The following is a 20,718-nucleotide window of genomic DNA, read 5'->3' on the forward strand; positions in this document are numbered from 1 at the left end:
GTTGCAGAACCTGCCCCTCCAACTGGGAGATCTGCTACGCACGACAACTCTAGCAGGGAACCCAGGGAAGAAACTCATGAGGTCTGCACACCACACCCTTCTTTACCAATATGGAGCAATCAGAATAACTTGGACATGGGTTTGTCACGTCTTCCTCAATATACGAGGAAGAAAGGGTATATCGGAAAGGAGTAGTGAAGCAGAAAATTCCTTTTCAACCAAAGCTCATCCTCCAAGGATGCCTGCATTGAAACTGGAGGACGCAGAACTATAGGAAGGAATATGCTACTTACCAGTATGCATCTGTTCTTGGCATAGAGGGCTGCAGAGTGGTACATTTATGAATAGATCACCATCTGGTGTTGGGCTCGGATTATTGCACTTGTTTTTCTCTTGGAGAAGTCTTTTGTCGTCATGAGACTGGTGACTCCTCCTTTGGGTGCTAGTGCGCTTGGGCATCGGCTCCATCCTTAGATTGTTTTGCCATAGTAGGGTTAGATGGAGTAATATGATAGAATACAGATAGAAATGCCCATGTAAGTGTATCTAAATAAGATAGTGTTGGAACAGACACAGGTTTCCGGGGAGGCTGGGAGGGCATGTACCACTCTGCAGCCCTCTATGCCAAGAACAGATGCATACTGGTAAGTAGCATATTCCGTTCGAGGCATATGGGCTGCAGATGGTACATTTATGAATAGACTATACAGCAGTTATCTCCCTAGCGGTGGTCACCATTGTCTGTTGCAACAGTCTGAAATAAAGTTTTTAGTACAGCTTGTCCCACTCTAGCCTGTTGTGTTGCCTGTACATCTACACAGTAGTGTTTTGTGAAGGTATGCGGTGTAACCCAGGTAGCTGCTTTGCATATGTCATCTAGAGGAATGTTTCCTAAGAATGCCATAGATGCTCCTAGTTTACGTGTAGAGTGAGCTCTGGGAGGGACAGTTAATGTCCTCTTTGCTTTTAAGTAGCATATTTGTATACATTTTACAATCGACCTGGCAATGCCTGCTTTAGAGATAGGATTGCCCTTATGTGTAGGAGAAAACGCTACAAATAGTTGTTTTGTCTTTCAGAAAGTTTGTGTTCTTTCTATGTAGTACAATATCGCCCTTTTGACATCTAATGTATGTAGGGCCCTTTCTGCTACCGTCTGTGGTTTTGGAAAGAAGACTGGTAGTTCCACTGGCTGATTGATGTGGAATGCTGAAATTACTTTAGGCAAAAATTTGGGGTTTGTTCTAAGAACCACTTTATTTTGGTGTAACTGCAGAAATGGTTCTTGTATTGTAAATGCTTGCAATTCACTTACTCTTCTGAGTGAAGTAATAGCTATAAGAAAGGCCACCTTCCATGTGAGGAACTGTATTTCACAACTATGCATAGGTTCGAAAGGTGGTCCCATTAGTCTGGTAAGTACTATGTTGAGATTCCAGACTGGGGAAGACGGTAGTCTTGGTGGAATGACTCTTTTGAGGCCTTCCATGAAAGGTTTTATTGCTTGTACTTTAAACAGGGAAAGATGTTGTCTGTTTTGTAGGTACACTGCTATAGCTGCAAGATGTACTCCAATAGAGGTGTAAGCAAGGTTACATTGCTGCAAGTGTAGTAAATAGCAAATAATCTCTTTAGTGGATGCGTCCAGAGGGTTGATGTTGTTACTGTTACAGTATACAGCAAACCTTTTCCACTTTGCTGCATAGCATGCTCTGGTGGTAGGACGTCTTGCTTGCTTAATGATTTCCATACAGTTTTGAGGTAAATCTAAGTATCCAAATTCTATGACCTCAGGAGCCAGATCGCTAGGTTCAATTGTTTGGGATCTGGGTGCATTATTTCTCCATGGTTCTGTGTAAGGTGCATGGGTAATAATCTTAACTTTTGATGTGGCACCTGTGAGAGTTGCAGTAGCGTGGTGAACCACGGCTGTCTTGCCCACGTGGGTGCTACTAGTATCATTGTCATTGAATGTTGTTGCAGTTTCCGAACCACTAATGGAATTAGTGGGAGAGGGGGAAAAGCGTAAGCAAATTTGTTGGCCCAATTTATCCATAGCGCATTGCCCTGGGACAGGTGGTGTGGGTACCTGGATGCGAAGTTTTGGCATTTTGCGTTCTGAGTGGCAAAGAGATCTATCTCTGGTTGTCCCCATCTTTGGAAGAATGGCTGCAGTATTTGGTTGTGCAGTTCCCATTCGTGTATTTGTTCTGACTCTCTGCTTAGGATGTCTGCTATCTGATTTTGAACTCCTGGTAGGTGTTCGGCTAACAGATAGATCTTTTGAGGAATGGCCCATCTCTAAATGTCCTGTGCTAGTCTGGATAGTTGGAGAGAGTGTCCCCCCCCCTGTTTTTGAATATAATACATTGCAGTCATGTTGTCTGTTCTGATCAGGACTGCTTTGTTGAGGATTTGCATTTGAAAAGCTTTTAATGCTAGGAACACTGCTAGTAGTTCCAGATAATTGATGTGCAGTCTTTTTTTGCTGTACTCTCCATTTTCCCTGCACTGTATATTTCTCCATATGCGCTCCCCAGCCGGTGAGCGATGCATCCGCTGTTAGTATCACTTGTGGAATCGGTTCTAGGAATGACCGCCCCTTGGAAAGGTTTGTTGTGATCCACCACTTCAGAGAGCGATGTGTGCGGTCGTCTACCAACACCAGATCTGTAATCTGACCATGAGCCCGATTCCACTGTGTTGCTAGACATTCTTGCAGTGGACGCATTTGTAGTCTGGCATATGGTATTAGCAGTATGCAGGAGGACATCATCCCTAACAGCTGCATGAACACTCGAGCTGTTAGTGAGTGTTGTGGTTGAAATCTTTGGATCAACGTGATCATTGTTTGGATCCTGATTGGATTGGGGTATACTTTGGCTTTTTCTGTGTCTATAGTAGCCCCTAGATATTGTTGAGCCTTGTTTGGTTGTAGGTGGGATTTTGTGTAGTTCACCGTAAACCCTAGCTGGTGCAGCAATTGAATGGTCTTCTGTGTGTTTTGAAGACATTCTTCCTGTGACTTGGCTTTTATTAGCCAATCGTCCAAGTAAGGGAAGACATGTATTTGTTGTCTTCTTAGGTGTGCTTCAACTACTGCTAGGCATTTTGTGAACACCCTTGGTGCTGTTGTGACCCCAAACAGAAGGACTTTGAACTGATATGTTGTCCTTCTACTACAAACCGGAGGTATTTTCTGTGGGCTTTGTGAATTGGGATGTGAAAGTACGCGTCTTTTAGATCCAGTGTAGAAAGAAAGTCCCCTTTCTTCAGAGGAAGTACTTGTTGGAGCGTGACCATGTGGAAATGTTCCGAGTTTATGTATGCATTGAGAGGTCTGAGGTCTAAAATTGGTCTTAGAGACCCGTCTTTTTTGGGAATTAGGAAGTATAGGGAGAATACTCCTGTCCCTTGCTGATGTTTTGGAACCTTCTCTATAGTATGCTTTTGTAGCAGTGATAGTACTTCCTGTTTTAACAATGTCAGATGATCTTGACTCATTGGACGCTGTCTGGGGGGGATGTTTGGTGGGGTAGCTGTGAGTTCTAGGCAATAACCATGTTGGATAATTTGTCTCACCCACCTGTCTGACGTGATGTTTTCTCAGACAGGTAGGAACTGTGATAGACATCCCCCGACCGGTGTTACATGGTCTGGGGGGAGTTGTATTAAGTCACTGTTTTGGGGTTGGGGAGTTGCGGTTGTTATTATTTCCGCGACCTCTACCCTTGTTATTGTTACCTCTGTAACTGCCTCTTGAATTACCTGTGGGTGATGTTGGTGTAAAAGAGGTAGATTGCTGGCTTGTGCCTGTATTCTTTGACCCCCCTCTATAGGTGGACCTACGAAAGGAACCCCTTTGAGTTGGCTGTTGTAATGCTCTCATTGATTTAGCCGTTTGTGTCTTTTTTCATCTTTTCTAAAGTCTCATCTGTACCTGAGCCGAAAAGTGTTTTTTGATCAAAGGGTTGGTTCAATAAAGATGTTTGTACTTCTTGTTTGAACCCTGAGACTTTAAGCCATGCATGTCTTCTTAACATGATACTGGTGTTGATGGATCTTGCTGCAGTGTCTGCCGCGTCTAAGGCGCACTTAATGGAAGTGTTGGTTATTATCTTCCCTTCTTGTATAAGCTGGTCTGCCCTTTTTTGATGTTCCTTAGGGAGATGTGTGATGAGTTTTTTTAACTCATCATAATGCGCTCTATCATAGCGTGCAAGTAGCGCTTGTGTATTAGCTATGCACCAGCTGTTTGCTGCTTGGGATGCTACTCTTGCCTGATGCATCTATTAGCTTGGACTCCTTATCAGGAGGAGGAGCTTCTCCTGTAGATAATGAGTTTGCTCTTTTACGAGCGTTTGTGACTACAAGCGAGTCCAGAGGTACCTGTCCCTTGATAAATATTGGGTCCTTTGGGGCTGCCTTATATTTTTTTATCAATTCTTGGGTTTAATACCCTAGCCCTCACAGGGTCTTTGAATATGTCTGCTGTGTGATTGAGAAGACCCTTTAGCATAGGTAGTGTTCCTGATGTTCTTTGTGCAGCAGGTAGCGTTTCTAAAAGGAAATCCTCTATTTGAGGTTCTGTATGTAAATCTACCTTATGGGATTTTGCTGCCCTATTAATCAGCTGTACAAAACCTGTATTATCATCAGGTGGTGAAGGTTTTGAGGGGTATAATTCTGGGTCGTTATCATCATCTGACCCTGCATTATCATTTTCCCATGGGTCTTCTTCATCTGGGACAGTGTTGTCATCCCCATGAAGTTCTCCCTCCCCTGTATCACTGTCTACATCTGTTTGAGGTGTAGATGGTCTTGGTGTAGAAGGTGGAGGAATAGCTGGCATAGTGTGAGGAAGAGGAGAAGAGGGTGTGTGTCTAGGTTGAGGAGAAAGGGGAGGAGTTGTATTTGTCCCCATTGTTCTCTTTTTAGGAGGAAGAGCTTCGTCATCTAGCTGTTCATTCTTCCTCTTTTCGGTGATTTTGTCACCACTTTGCCAGTTTGTGGATCGATAAACAAAGTCTTTTGTTTTGGATCGGTCTGCTGCTCCTGTGTCGGTACCGAAGTTCTTGGTTCCGAAAGGTGCCTTTGCTTCTGACCGTCAATGTCCTGTGTTTTCGGCACTGAGAATTTGCTCGATTCTGATTTTTTCGGTGTCGAGTAAGTCTTCGACGTCGAAGCATGTTTCGGTTTCGACATGGAATGTTTCGACGCCGAGCTTTCCTTTGTATGGAGCTTCGGAGTCGATGTCGACCGTTTTTCGGATCCGACATGGTGGGAGGCCGAGAGTTTCGGTTTCTGTTTCGTTGCCGGGCCCGAAGGCGGGGCGTCGGAAACTTTCTTCGGTAGTCTGACCGGGCTCGTAGGCGGGGTCAGTACAACACAGGGACGGTTTTTTGGTAAGGGGACGCAGTCACTCACAGTTTGTTGAACGTCGATTTCTTCGACATCAGACTCGTCCACTTCCGACCCAGACTCGTCTTCATGTTCCTCTTCTTCTTTGAGGTGCTGGGCCTCGAACAGCTCCGGGATTGCCTCCAACTGCATCCTCGAAACCGCGTGTCTTCGTGCTCGACGGTTTCTAATCGTCGACTTGGAGGAGAATGCTGCGCAGGCTTCGCAGTCCCTGGATTCGTGTTCAGGCGATAGGCAGAGGTTGCCCACCTCGTGTAGGTCCTTGTGTGGGAACTTAGCACCACACGTTGGACATCTCTTAAATGGAGTCCTTTCCATGGACTCCAGGCTGGACTACGTCGAGAAAGGCCGCCCGGTCTCGTCGACGTAGAAGAAAATATTTATTGTTGGAGTCAAAACGCGTCGGAATGGAAATGAATTGCGTTCGATAACAATACCGTCGAATTGGAAAGGGAATACGCACCAAAATATCACTTTTTCTCGAAGTTGATCCGGAGCGCTTCGATCGTCATCCGAACCCGATGGCGGAAAAAAACAATCTAAGGATGGAGCCGATGCCCATGCGCACTAGCACCCAAAGGAGGAGTCACCAGTCTTGTGACGACAAAATACTTCTCCAAGAGAAAAACAAGTGCAATCATCCGAGCCCAACACCAGATGGCTATCTATTCATAAATGCACCATCTGCAGCCCATATGCCTCGAACATGTGCTTTTTCCACAAGTGGAGAAGAGGATGCCCCATAGAGCCTCTCACAAGGCAAAGATATCTTTAACCACCTTTAGATGGAGGCGTCGCTCATGGCTGGAGATATGACAACTCACATTTTATGTTCAGGAAGCTTGCCAAATAGTGGATGACCAGTTTGTATGCACATGAGCCCAGACCCAGAGCATCCTGGTCGAGAAGATGGGACCTCACACATCCCTGCGTATTCACATACTACCTTGTGAGCTTATTGTCTGTCAAGGTCTGAAACAACAGACCACATAGGGAAGGCAGAAAGGTCTCAAGGAAAGGGAAATTGCCCATCGTTAGAGTACATTGATATGCATACTCTGCTTGATCGGTGACCAGAGGCCTCTGATCTCCAGGTCCCTTAGATGAGCACCATTACTCAATGTGGAGGTGTCCGTCACTACTGTGGCCACTACTGGTCATGGGCAAAACTGAATTAGGTTCTCTTCTATGGACCACCAGAGATGGTCTGATACAGAGTCCTTGAAAATTCTGATGGTGTTAGACAGATTGCCCTCGTATTGAAACCACTGCAGATGGAGACTCCACTGGAAAGCCAGAATGTGTCAGTATGCACGAATGGCCTGTCGAATGCAGGAAGCAAGCAGACATAGGAGGCGGAAAAGATCAGTAAAGGAACTCTGTCTCTCTTCTGAAACATCTGAATCATATTCTGAATGTCCCTGATCCTCTAAAGGGAAGGGAACGCACAGAGCAACACTGACTACAATAATGCCCTGATCAACAGAAGATGCGGAGAGGGCTCTATGTGCAACTTCGACTTAGGGATTGCTGGGAGGGGAGGGGTGGGGTTGGACGGGGCGGGTTGTTAGCTCTTAAGCTCTTGGGCAGTCACTCTGATTTATTGCTGCTTTTGTTTCTTCGAAAAATTGCTTGCATTGAACTACGCTTTCTGGATAATGAGGCTCCCGAAAGGAGCATGTATACTGTTATTACATTCCCTTAATAAATAAATAAATAAATAAATAAACTTCGGGATTGCTCATCAAAAGGCCTAACAGCAAAGAAGCGGTGGTGTTCCAGTGGTCCGACAACAGCTGCAGAAAGCTTGCCTGGAACCACTCATCCAGGTACAAGGAACACGGAGAATCCACAGGTAAATACATATCAAACCCAATTGCCAAAGTTCCCATCCCAGATGGATGGAGTCAAATACTGCGGATTCCACATTGCCCTAAAGAAGATGTAAAAACCATAATAAGACACCTGTATGGAAATGGATGGAAAAAAAACAATTGTGGGTCGGAAAAGATTGCCAATCTCTATTCCTGAAAGGGTGGGAATACACAAAATTGGCCTGTTTACAAAGATACTTTATATTCTTTAAAACGTCTCCTACAAGGTTCCCCACCAGTGTTGTGACCAGGTGTGAGCAAGCAAGTTCATGAGGTTTGGCAAAAAGGCACGAATTTCCTTCGACAAATGTACCCAATTAGCTATACACAGAAGGAATAGGAAAAGCAGACGCAAGTCTATTACTGGGCATTCAAATTAGCTGTCATGTCCAATTGCCCTTTAAGAAACCAGATAGTCAGCAATTTACCTTAAGTGTGACTTGATGGAAACTACAGGATCTCTTGGATGTCTATATGAATCCCCAATAACCTAGGAAATGCACCCCATGACTAAGGTGATTCTGCATTCACTGTCGACTGAAATGGGATGGCAGGTACTCGCAAGAAACCCTGCAATGGCAGGGGACACAACCAAGTAAATCAGTTAGTTTGGAAGGTTTATCCAAAAGGGACTGTATCAGCATTTCCAAACTAGGAGATGTACAAAAAGGAAACCAAGTGTGCAAAGCAACAGAAGGAATATGAAATTCACAAGGTCACAATAATATAACTATTTTCAATTTAGTCATGCACTTAAAACATTGGGATATTGTTTGGTTAACTGCTTTAGCAATAATCGTAAACCTTTATGTTTCCAATAAAGGCTGCCTTCATTCTTCAGGCTATTGAACTTAATGGCACTCTGTAGAGCTGCCTAATGTTTTATTGCTCCTGGCTCCAGGCACCTAGAGACAACTGTGTTACACAAGGAACTAACAATTCAACAAACCCAATATCAGCAAAAAGGGCTAGTCATTCATCTAGTATTGCTTTGCACAAAATGTGATGTTTTGGGCAATACATGTGCCAGAAATGAGATCTTGCAATGTCCAACCCCAGGAATTTCCAAACATTCATTCCTGAGAATACAATAAAAAAAGATTGTTGACATTTTGTATGCCATGTTTGCACAGCCACAAAAGGTGTAATTGCCACTTGTTACAACTAGCCCATTCCATACTCAATGTGATTTTTAAAGATATGTGTCTTCATGGCACCAGAGAAAATTACAAATGCGATCAACAATGGCCATTGAAGAAAAGGTAGCCTGTGAGGAGAAAGGCTGCCTAAATTAAGCTGAAGGTGTGGAGAAGTCATTTTGGTCTGGGGGAGGAAGGACGGCCAACAAGGACAGGTTACACTGAAGAAAAAATACCAGGGCATGAACAGAGGAAATGAGCAATATACAGAGGGGTTTGGTAGTTCTATAACAAATTGGATGCATGTAAGAGCGTAATTCTTAGTCCTTAAGAGCTGTGCTTAGAAAGTAGAATAGACTTGAAATGCCTATGCAACTGTGTTGTGGCAATTAGGCAATTGTTGTAAAAGCTAAATAAAAAAAACTATTGCACTGCACATTGAAGATTCCCTGCGATTTGGAGGACAGGCATCAATTATATTGACAGTGACAACAAAACTAACATATTCCTCCAGAATAGGCTTTGAAACTTTTCCCTTAAAATCTAAGGCTCACAATATCCAGAAAAGAAAGTTAGTACCTTTACACATACATTTTCTATCTGAAGGGTAATAGTTTTAAAATAATCAGAATACTGGATACCAATACCTGTTGTTGAGCAGAGGAAACCGAATACTTTCTGGTAATGATGCTTATGACGCTATTATTTCATAGAGGCTAGGGGAAGGGTGAAATTAGGAAGTGTGAGGGAAGTGTGTAAATGAGACCGCTCCCTAATTAACTACTAAGAAAAGAAGTATTAAGCAAATATATCAGGAACTGAAACTTCTTAAGGTATGCCTACATGATACTATAGCTATACCTAGTATAAGATGTTAGGAAAAAGCTGATCTTTTAAAATGTAGGAAATAAAAATGTGTTCTATGTAGAACACCAACATATTAAATAGGAAATCTACTAAAACAATTTAGTGTAACATTAGAGCCAACAAGGTAACAGTAAAATGTCAGAACATGTCTTGCATGATTTACTAGAGATACAAAACATTAAAATAAATAAGGCTACATTATCAATTGAAGTCCAGGGGGGGATTAAATAGTACCCATAAATTACATTTTGACAAGATTCTTTGGACAATGTCTGAAGCTTATTCTTCTAGAATTGACCAGCAAAGTGACCGCCACAAAGCAGAATGGGTTTAAATAAAGCACATCATTTAAATCAACCATATCAAAAATACCCAGAAGTTATCAATTTAAGGTTTTCTGCTACCTCTATTCACACATCCACCAAGGTGTTAATTTAAATTACCACAAATACTCAATTCACACATGAATACAATTTGGAGTACAGCGCACACACAACCATTTCCATTCTCCCCCGACTCTTTTCTCTCCTGTTAGATAAATCAAAACACAAGTCTTCTCCTTTACTAATGTATTCCATCTTTCAAAAAGAAAGACATGATTTTAATATTACTTAACAATATGTTAAAAAAGTAGCCAGTTCGGCTTCAGTGTTAATACAATTATACACTCTATAACAGATTGATAGTGTGAGTACTGTTCCTCATAAACTCTCATTCTGCAAGTATTCTTACACAAGCTGGCTACAAGTCAGAAAAAAAAATCAAACACATATAGCGTAACTTGTACACTTTTAAACAGTAGATCATGAAAGAACTTAAGAAATGCTTGTCCCATATGAGCTTCTTCTGTAAAAATGTGGTGTAGAATTACGTAGCAGGTGAAAGCACGTCTGTCAATGTCCATTCCTTTGTCCGTAGTCCGAATGACAAAACATTGTGAACTTCAGAAATGACAGGTGCCTCCATGAATGAAAACGAGTAGTTTGGCCTCCACCAGAGCTTGGGAAGCAGTCTGAAGTACTTTAAGCCATAGCATTTATTAGGAACTGGAAAAACTAGTGTTCCAATTCCAATAGCATACGGCTATAATCCATTAAGTCTCACTCACAGACTACAAGCACACAAGCTAACAAATCCAGGTAGAAAGTGGCAAAGTTCCAATCTGCAACAATTGTTAGGCCAAAGGGTTCAGTGCAGGTCCACACAGCACTGGGGGCAAGGCAGGTCAACAGTAGCTCAAAGCCGGATAAGCTCTAAGCACAGCAGACTAAAGTCAGTGGAGTTGAAATTTCATGGTTCTAGAAGAGTCATAATATTTCAGTGTGCCGCAAATGTGGTTTTCTTCAAACTAAAATTAGACCAATTAACAGAAAGCCTCTGCCTTGTCTGTCTGGCGGAATCCAGGCAAAACCTACGGAAAAAAAGGGAACAAATTCACAAATTTGAAAAAGCATTTAAAAAAACTGCCCAGAATACGCAAAAGACCGTATTCAATAATAAAACATGCCACACTATTTCTAAGCTTACAAATGTCATAAAAATACAATGTACTAATTAAATATTAATTGGCAAATGATTCAAAGTTAGCAAGGTGTGAGGGTTGGTCCTAGAATATATGGCCCAGGGTAATCATTAATCCGGATACTCGACTCGCCCTCTAAAATGAAGAGTCATGTATATGCAGTGGAGATGAACGCACAGAAACTACAAGAGAATAATAAACATGTTTAAGGAAGACAAGGCAGATTTTCAGGTCTTTACTAATGTCCCTCAAAACTCAACAGGATTCCTTGTCAAAAAAGAATATTTTCCATCCCTCTAGAATTCAAAGTATAATTTATGTGGTCCCCATCGCTTTTAGGGCTCAGGTTGTGTGTTTCATTGTTAACTCTAAATTCAAATGTGATAAATTAATATGTGTATATCAAAGAAGTCCCATTATGCGGTGGTTGCCTCAACATGGTGAATAAAGCACAAAAAATTATCCACTTGCTTTTGGTAGAAGCTTAAGTGAAATTTATATTGGGTCTCATTATCGAAAGGCAATAGGTGTTGACTTCTAGCTACTTGTAGAAAAAGCACATAAGTGCCTTTTCCATTATTAATAGTTAATTCGATCTTCAAAAATGCCTTTCTGTACATAGTCCCCTCTTGACGTTGGTGAACATTAGTGGCCATAGTAGAAGAAACAAAGTTCCTCTTCTCTTTGAAGGCATGACTGAAGGATTCGTTCTAGACTACTCCAGCCTGACAACTCTTAGATTTTTTTTACTCTCTATGTAATCATATTTGCAGGATTAAATGTTTGGAAATTCCTTGGACTGGGCCTTGCAAGATCTTGTTTATGACACTTACTTGTCTTGCACAATACAAGTTCCTTGGAATTTGATACTAAGTGAATGCCTGTGCGGACATCTTATTTATGTTTTTGTTCTAGATACATAGCGCTAGCCCAATTGACTCTAGACGCCTGTAACCAGCTAGAGATGGTTTGGACAGGTAGTGGGCTACCTCAGTTATCCAATAAAATAATCTTTCGGAAAGATATTACAGATCTTCGCTAAATGCACTTGTTTGCCTTTCAGTTTGCTATATATATTGATAGTCTAGACTGAAAGAATTATTTAGCATCTGTAATCAAAGCTCACTCACACGTTGTGGCTTGCTAAGTAGTGTCTTGACTTGGAGGTTGCCAGTGTTAGCCCATATTTATTTACTGGTATTTGTTGCGAGCACTGCACCTTCTGAATAGGGTCTACAGTATGTCTTATAACTTTGTAGGCAGGTTACACTGAGATCAATTATAAAACAAAGGAGGGGTGGGGTCCCAGGGAATATTTAACGACCATTCAATGCTACTACCCCTATACACATGCAACTGCCAACTACAAAGTAGCAAAGGGTCATAAAGAAAACGCTCCTGTATGTGTCTGTCAATGGGTGATCTCAACTGTGAAAGGTGAACAGCTAAATCAATTCTAGGGTACTTTCTTAGTGCAAAGAAAAATTCCCATCAGATTACCAACCTGTACCGCCCTACATCATCTAGGAGCCTTCAAATTGCAGGTAGATAATCGTACCCTTCGGAAGATTTGGCCAGGCTCAGCCGAATCTTACCATTATGTCCCAGTGTTAGTGTGATCTTAACTCGGTATCAGGAGGTAACTGAATAGCAGTGCTAACTAGTGTAAATCATAAGTGAAAAAATGCTGCCCATACTAGATCCGCTAATCTGCAAGTAGAGTGAGTCTTTATACTGAAAGAAGTTCTCAGTCATAGCCAAGGTTGCCAGTATCATTATCAACCTGACTGGAGTTATGGTGTTAAGCTCTCTCTCAGCTAAAAGTGCCTCAACAACCTCGAGAGTCTCAACCTGGGGTATCGAAGTATATACGCTCTCAACATTAAAGGACACCAAGAGGTCTAAGTCCCTGTCATATTCTTTTCTTGTATGTGTCTGTCTGTCTACTACCTTGAACTCCTGGATACACATTGGATCTTGAAAATAGGAGATTTTCAGGTGACAATAATATTGTTTTTTCACTTATCTCACAACATTTAGCAGTAGCATATATGGTCCTGATGAAGCAGTAGGAGACCAATGGGCCCGGTTAAACTGCAGGAACATGTCGACCAAATTTCCATTCTAGTGATTTGTTAACACTACTATTTGCACTGTTCTTAGATTTGGGAATAAGGAGGTGCTCATTAAAATACTCTTTTCCTCCTTATTACTCAATTTTATATATCTCACGTTAATCACTTATGATTTACACTAGTTAGCACTGCTATTCAGTTACCTCCTGATACAGAGTTAAGATCACACTAACTTGTCTTGCACTAAGAAAGTACCCTAGGATTGATTTCGCTGTTCACCTTTCACAGTTGAGATCACCCATTGACAGACACATACAGGAGAGTTTTCTTTATGACCCTTTGCTACTTTGTAGTTACACTGAGATCAGCCATGTCCTTGGCCTTTTCTGAAATTTCAGAAGAAAGTTCTTATTAAAAATCTGGAGAATGAAATTCAACATGAGGACGTACTTAACCATAGATGCTATCTCCCCCATCCTGCAGATTACATTTGGGAATATTGAAAATAGGTTTACTGCAAAGAGATCCTTTTTAGGTGGTCATCCCTAGTTTTTTTCTCATTTTTTTCTGACCCACGGGCTGGTACTCAAACTCTTACAGCTTTGACAACTATCCAGGTCCCAGTGTACGCAACCCCTAAAATATGTTGAAATTGGTGTAAAACCTGATAGGCACATTCAGCTTTTCTATAAGGCATAGTATATAATGGAGAAGTACACTAAGGTATCTAAATTTAAATGCCACTTGTGGACCACAGCATCTACTGCGTCACAGTACATGATTCAGGCCTATAGTGTGTAGCCTGACAGCAGCAGCAGCTTCAACTCTGCTGCACAGACTTGTCTTAATAAACCTTTTTACAGGTTGGAAAACGTGATTTTAAATATTACAATAGTTACCTCTAAGAACATCTTGCTGCCCATAAGGTAGGGTGCATAATATTTAAGAGTGAAACATCTGTGACATTACAACTAGCATGTTCACCTAGTGACAAGGCCTAAAACAACATTGTCACTGGTCAGGTTGAAGCTGGTACATATGAAGTCATGTAAAGGTTATACAATTTAATATGCAACTTTTGACCTGTAACAATCACAGACTCAAATCATAGACGTTTTATATTTAATAACAATCCAATCTACTGGTGAAGCTGGGTTTTTAATGAATCGATTGGAAAATTAACTTTTAGAAAGTCACCTTTATCCTGCTTGAAACTGCTGGAGCTAATCTACAGTACCCCTTCAGCAACTGCCCATTATATACTTGGCCTGAATTAAGTGTGAAAAATGCTCTCGGAGCAGAGACAATGGCCTTGGAATGGGTGATGTATTCTTCACCTGACAGGGAGACCAGTTGGGGTGGACTCAGGAACTCAAATTACTTCTAAGGGGTGTTTCCTGCCACAAATAAATGTCAGGTGACACCTGGAAATGTCCCATATTTTGTTTCCTTCTGGTCAGAACCCAGTTTTGAGTGACCACAGAGGAGGGGACTGCTCATTACTCTGGATGTCGCACACAGGTAGTGCAAAAGAGGAAAGTGGTTGCTCAGTTTGGATTTTTGGAGTGAGGGGGCACTGTGGGATTGTCTGCAGTAGAGGAAGAAAACTGCTGAAAAAGTGAGTAGGGCATCCCCCAAGAGATCTTATTCCACTGGTTAGGGAGTGTTCAGAAGTCATCCCCACTAGTGCCGGGAATAAATGTGCCACCCCAAGGCACCTCCTCAGAACACCTACTGGACCTGAGGAAGCTTAGAAGAGGACTGGGCCTGCTGTCTGTGACCTGCGAGGAGCCCCGAAAGACTCGTCCTACTTCCTCTTGCACTCAGGACAAAGAAATTGACTTTGAGGGTTATTTGGTTGACCTACGTGACTACCTAGATGCAAATAGTACTAGAGGCCTTTTCCTGGGAGTATCAAGCTGACCAGTGGCAATTGGACCTTGACTGGAGTTTGTGGCTGGCTTCTGCCGGATATTCTGAGAGTCTGTAAGTACCCTCACATGTGGCCCGGGGCCTTACAAGTGTTCTTCTGTGGTTATTTGGGCACCAGAACAAAGTTTGGAAAGTTTGAAAAACATTTCCTCTACAGCTACAAGTAGACCTGCAGGATAAAGAATCCGCCTGGCAATTCCATGGCGTTGGATTACATTTGAGCTTTGTCTGATCAAGAGTCCCAGGACGTCTGAACTGAGTTGGGACTTAGAAACTTATCAGCAAGAAATTTCCAAAGCTCCAGGGCTCCAGCGGGACCAACCTGCTACAAATATCTGGCTTTCAGTTCCACAACGTCAGGTACATTTTCAGTGGCAGACCGCTCAGGGAGGACTTTTCTTTACATAGTGACAAAGTCCCTATCCACGTAAACACTAGGTTACAATTTTTAACTTCTTGACTTCCAGACTGTCATTGAGATCTACCCAATTGTTATATATGACCAGGGTTTTATCCTTGGCAGCCTCAAAATGAGCCTAAGTCCCTGTTTACCAATTCTATAGATTATCATTGCAGTTTTGTGCTTTTTGGTGTTATTTTCACTAACATATTGAAAAGTTCTCGTCTCTGGTTCCCCTTATTGCATTTTTTCATTTCCGTTTTATTTTACTCATAGGCTTGTTCTCTTTATTTAAAATGTGTTGGAGAATTTTATAGTGTTGTGTGTGACTTACTCTACCGTGTATATACTTCTTAATACTTTAAACTTTACCTTTGAATTTAGTCTCTGCTTTGGGTCACGGTACCAGGGATTCAGCACAGCTGCGTTTTACTTAGTTTGTGTGACATCTAGCAAGATGTGGACCTATCCATTGAGGTAGATACCTGTCCATCCCCACATAAAATCCACTTTTCTACAAGGTTCATTCCTGTTTCACAATAACTGGCAAGGGACATATCTGATTAACGTGTTGCTTAAAGATTTTGAGTTATATGAAAGGTAGCTACAATAGTATGAAAAACGATTTATAGAAAGACAATCAAACGGACACAATGAGTCAGACACATTATCACAATATTTTAAGGACAAATTTGATTTTTCAGTTTTAAGCATTTTTAAACATATTGCAGCTCTGAGATGCTCTTTTTTAGTAGATTGATGTCAGAGTTCCTAAGGTCAATGAAGAACTTTACAATCACACTGACTGCCATCACAGTGTGTCGGAAAGAAGGGAAAGACTCTGCATGGTACCAGAAGGCAACAGAAGCAGAAATCAACTGTAGCTCCTATCCGAAGAAACATGTCACTTCAGCATTAATCAAAGAGTGCAAATTCTTAACATTAACTGGTCAATGACATAGCTCCCAAATATTTCAGTCACAATGAAGAACCTGACATTTAGTTTATTTATTTAGTGTGTTTTGGTATCGCGCACAGATACCCCAACGGGGTGTCCCGGCGCTCCTGTGTGATCACATGCTGCCTCAGGTGTTATGAAATGGGAAAAAATGATCAAGAAAACAGATGGGTTTTTAGAGCTCTCCGGAAAGGCTGTTCATCCTGAATCAACCGAATGGCATTAGGTAGCTTGTTCCAGAGAACCGCGGTCAATACTTGGAAAGTTTTCCCGCCTGAGAGAGTTTTCCTGAATCTGGGAACCGTGAGGAGGTTTTTTGAGGAGGAACGGAGGGTCCTGATGTTGTCATAGGGAGTCAGACAGGTGGAAAGATAAGCAGAGCCCTTGCCTCTCATGGCACGGTGGGCCAGAACCAAAGCCTTGAATTCAGCCTTTTTCTGTATCGGCAGCCAATGGAGACTGCGACGATGGGGCGAAATGTGCTCGCGTAAGGGGATACCACTAACCAGTCTGACTGCAGCATTCTGGACTGTCTGGAGGCGATGACAGATCCCCACAGACAGGCCAGTATATAGGCTGTTAGCGTAATCCAGGTGTGAAGTAATCAACGCCTGGACTACCGTCTTCCTAGTGTTGGTAGGTAGGAAGTGGATAAACTTTTTTACCATTCTGATCTTGGTGAAGCAGGCAGCGGAGACTGTGTGGACTTGATGGTGGAGTGTGAGGTTAGAATCCCATCTAACCCCTAGATTTTTCACTGAGTCTTTGGGCAGGGGGGGGGATCACTCAAATCAAGGGGCCACCAGATGTTGGGGTCAAGGGGAGAGGACTGGTAGAAGAAGAGTACCTCCGTTTTTCCTGCGTTTAGCCTTAAAAAATTGTTGTCCATCCACTGGGCAATTGTACGGAGGCAGTTTTTTAAGGGATCAAAGGTTGTAGGGGTGATACTGTTAAATGAAAACAAAAGTTGGATATCATCGGCATAAGAGGTGGCCTTTATTCCTGTTTGGGCGATGATATCAAAAAGGGGTGAAAAATAAACATTAAATAGAAGTGGACTCAGTGAGGAGCCTTGAGGGACTCCCCACCGAAGCGGACGACTATCTGAAGTGAATGGAGGAGTGAACACAGCCTGCGTACGGTTGGACAGAAAAGATGTGATCCATTTTAAGGCCGTGCCCTGGATACCTTTAGATTGGAGGTGGTCTAGGAGGAGGGGGTGGGAGACGGTGTCGAATGCTGCTGACAGATCCAGCAGCACCAACACCGCTCTTGAACCCTCATCCATCCGCCATCGTACTGCATCAGCCATCTCGATTAGTGCAGACTCAGTGCTGTATCCTGGCCTAAAGCCGTGCTGAGAATCATGGTAGGCACCTGATGTTTCTAAGAAACCCGCTAATTGTAGTTGAGCGAGTCTTTCGAGCACTTTTGCGGGGGCTGGTAAAAGAGATTGGTCTGTAATTGGAGGGTTCGCTAGGGTCGGCGTTAGCTTTCTTGATTATGGGGACTAATCGCGCATGCTTCCAGGAACCAGGAAATACTCCCGTCTGAAGCGAGTCATTCCAAATTCCATTCAAGTTGTGATTGAGAATGGGAGCTAGAGACTTGTATTGCTTAGCAGGCCAGGGGTCAAGGGGAGAGCCAGATTTACTTTTTAGAAGTTCCATCAGTGATTGATCCAGAGTAATCTCTGAGAAATCGGAGAACGTACACCTGGGACCTGGGGTGGGAGGGGTGGTGGGACTAATGTTTACGTGGGTGTTATTGGGAAAGGAATCATAAATGGTAGCTATTTTATTTTCAAAGAAATCAGAAAGGCTATCGCGGAGGGTCTGCGACATCATTAGGGGGAGTTTTAAAGCCAAGGGATCCGTAAAAGACCTGACTATGTCAAATATTTCCCTGGATGAGCCCTGTGAACGATTAATTTTTTCTTCAAGAAAAATTCTTTTGTGTTCAATGATCTTTTTCCTATAATTTAAGGCAGACTTGTAAATAGATTTACGATTGGGTGAATAAGTTATTCTCCAACGTCTCTCAAGTCGTTTACATTCTGATTTGAGAATACGGAGGTCATTGGAATATCATGGGGCCGATGGAGTGGAGCGATAAGTTTTGATATGCCTGATAGGGGCCAGCAGGTTGATTGCAGTAGAGATCCGATCGTTGAAGTTGGTCAATCGAGTATCTAGATCAGAACTCGTTTCTGACAGGTCAGTAGATTGGAGGAGAGGGGCAAGGCTGTCAGGGGAAATCTTACTCCAGTTTCTGCCCTGTAGTTTGACCGGACAGATGGAGCGGTCTTTACAATGGCAGGAGAATAAACAAGCACTGGCGTTGCCAATAGGTCTCGCAGTAGGAAAGTTGGAGCTATTGGTTTTGTAAATGACATTTTATATTTATGTTTTGTGATTTACAATGCCAATACTTTTAACTTTAGCAAATGTGACACTTTTAGCATTTGTAATGCCACATATTTTGTATTGACGTGACTTAGATGTATCGATATTACAAATAACAATGGCTTTTAATTTTTTAAAATAATTAACACTTAAATAAAAGTGATTGTAATTTATAATGACAATGGTACGTTTTTGCCAGAGCTATTGGCTTCGGCAATGTATGTAAGCTATGTTCATGAGCAGCTTGGCTGCTGTGAGGCATGCCATAAAGTTATAATAAAAAAAGTGTTAAAAGCATTTTTGTTACCTTATTTATAATCAAGAAGACATAATGTAAAACTGAAAAATGTTTATGCAACTGAGTTGAGGCCTGTTAAACTACCCACAGGGTAGCCTTTTATCAGGGTTTGTGTGGTATTTGAGCAAAGTATTTCCTTTCTGTATAAGGTGATAATCAGTTTCACATTATCGTGTTTGATAATAAGATCAAGAAGTGAGAAAATGAAAAAAGCATACGTAATGGTGGTGAAGATCACTGATATTGCGTGGCCAATGTGTGCAAGGGACTCAAAAGTGCAAGTGAAAAAACACGGGTTCTTAATCACGGTCCTAACGAGGTTGTGAGGTGAACAAACGAATAATGTGTTCAGTGCCCGAAGGAAAAAAAACACGCTGGTTCTTAGTCACGGTCCTAATGAAGTTGTGAGGTAAACAAACGAATAATGTGTTCAGTGCCGAAAAGAAGAAAAAAGATTTTGAGCTATTGGCATTGTAAATGGCAATGCCTTTTATAAAATTAAAAAGCATAGTCATTTCCAATATCAATAGGTCAAACTTCGCCAAAAGCGAGACCTTTAGTATTGCAGAGCGCAGTGTCCATTAAGCAGGCGCCGTGCTCACCTTTAAAGTAAAAAAAATAAAGAGAGCACGGTGTCCCTGAAGCAGGCATTATAAAATAAGTTAAAAGGGTAATTATCAAACTCCACGTCTGTTTACTAATGTTTTCCTCTTCAGACATTTATACGCTCAGTTGCACATTAGATTGTGGAGAAAATATGTCTTTTTTTAAGGGAAAAAAATAAAAAATTGACATTGTTTTCGCATTTGTGTTTGACTACATTAAATTGATGTTTGTGTAAAATGTATATGCAGTCAGGAGCTGCTTTGAATAACATTCACACACCTCATGCACTATGACATATTTTTCAACATATAAATTACATTGACACGTAGCATCCTAATAAATTCCATTATTCATCTTGTTTATATTTATTTGAACAACACCGATACACACGTCAGTTATCATAGGTTAAACAAATGATTAAATGTTTAGGAATACGCGGATAGAGCTTTAAATGTAGACTATGTGATGGTCTCTAAACAGTCACTGCTTTGCACTCATAGACAAGTAGATGTACATTTTTGTTTTGGTTCAAGTAAAAATGCGTATATTGTAGAAAAATCTTCATATTCTTAAAAATCACAAAGGAAGCAGCTCTGCTTTGAATGTAAACTTGAAGCTGTGTCACTGTACTCCAGGCTACTAACTCTGCACACACAAACACGTTGCTTTCTGCATTTGGAATAAGTTTACAAATAAAGTTACTTTATTTTATGTAAATGCAAGATTCACGAAATGAGTTTCCCAACAACTACACCAAATAAAAGAAGATGACATTCATCCTTAGTTCTTCCGCATAGCAGCGCTAGTACAAAAGGTAATAGCACAGCCTGCTGTATTGTAAATCTTCCTTATATGATCCAAAACATGTAAGACATACGACCCAGATGGGACTCGAAATCACAATCCCCAACTCCGGAGACTGATGCCTAATCCATTAGGCCACTGGATCAATGTGTAGTTGATAGGCACGCTAACGCTTTGTATCTAGTACACATGCAGCATTATTCCCATCATGCAACGTGAAGCCTACCAGTCTATAATGTTTGCTAAAGCCTCTTCTCAAAATGTTGTTTCAAGCCTCGGTTTCTTGGCAAGAGCACTTGAATGCAAACAGTTACACTGAAATAAATCTAATACTAACCCAGTCATAGCAGCTGATTGCTTCCCGGATGGCAGCGCCACTAACCTCGTGGTCATCACTGAACAAGAACATATCAGGTT

General features: G+C 41.8%; 1 protein-coding gene across 3 annotated transcripts in view; it reads right to left on the reverse strand.

Annotated features, from left to right (window-relative positions):
- Positions 1 to 9,863: 9,863 nt before the first annotated feature.
- The window catches only part of FAM193A (family with sequence similarity 193 member A), a 577,965-nt gene continuing 567,110 nt past the window's right edge, over positions 9,864 to 20,718 (reverse strand). For all 3 annotated transcript variants that reach the window (XM_086964186.1, XM_086964185.1, XM_086964184.1), the window contains one exon: positions 9,864 to 10,712. In XM_086964186.1, the coding sequence (XP_086820312.1) occupies positions 10,619 to 10,712 (94 nt within the window). In that variant the 3' untranslated portion in view covers positions 9,864 to 10,618. The remainder of the gene's footprint in view (positions 10,713 to 20,718) is intronic.

Source organism: Lissotriton vulgaris, chromosome 3_2 (assembly GCF_964263255.1).
Source record: "Lissotriton vulgaris chromosome 3_2, aLisVul1.2, whole genome shotgun sequence".
In the NCBI taxonomy this organism is placed as follows: Eukaryota; Metazoa; Chordata; class Amphibia; order Caudata; family Salamandridae; genus Lissotriton; species Lissotriton vulgaris.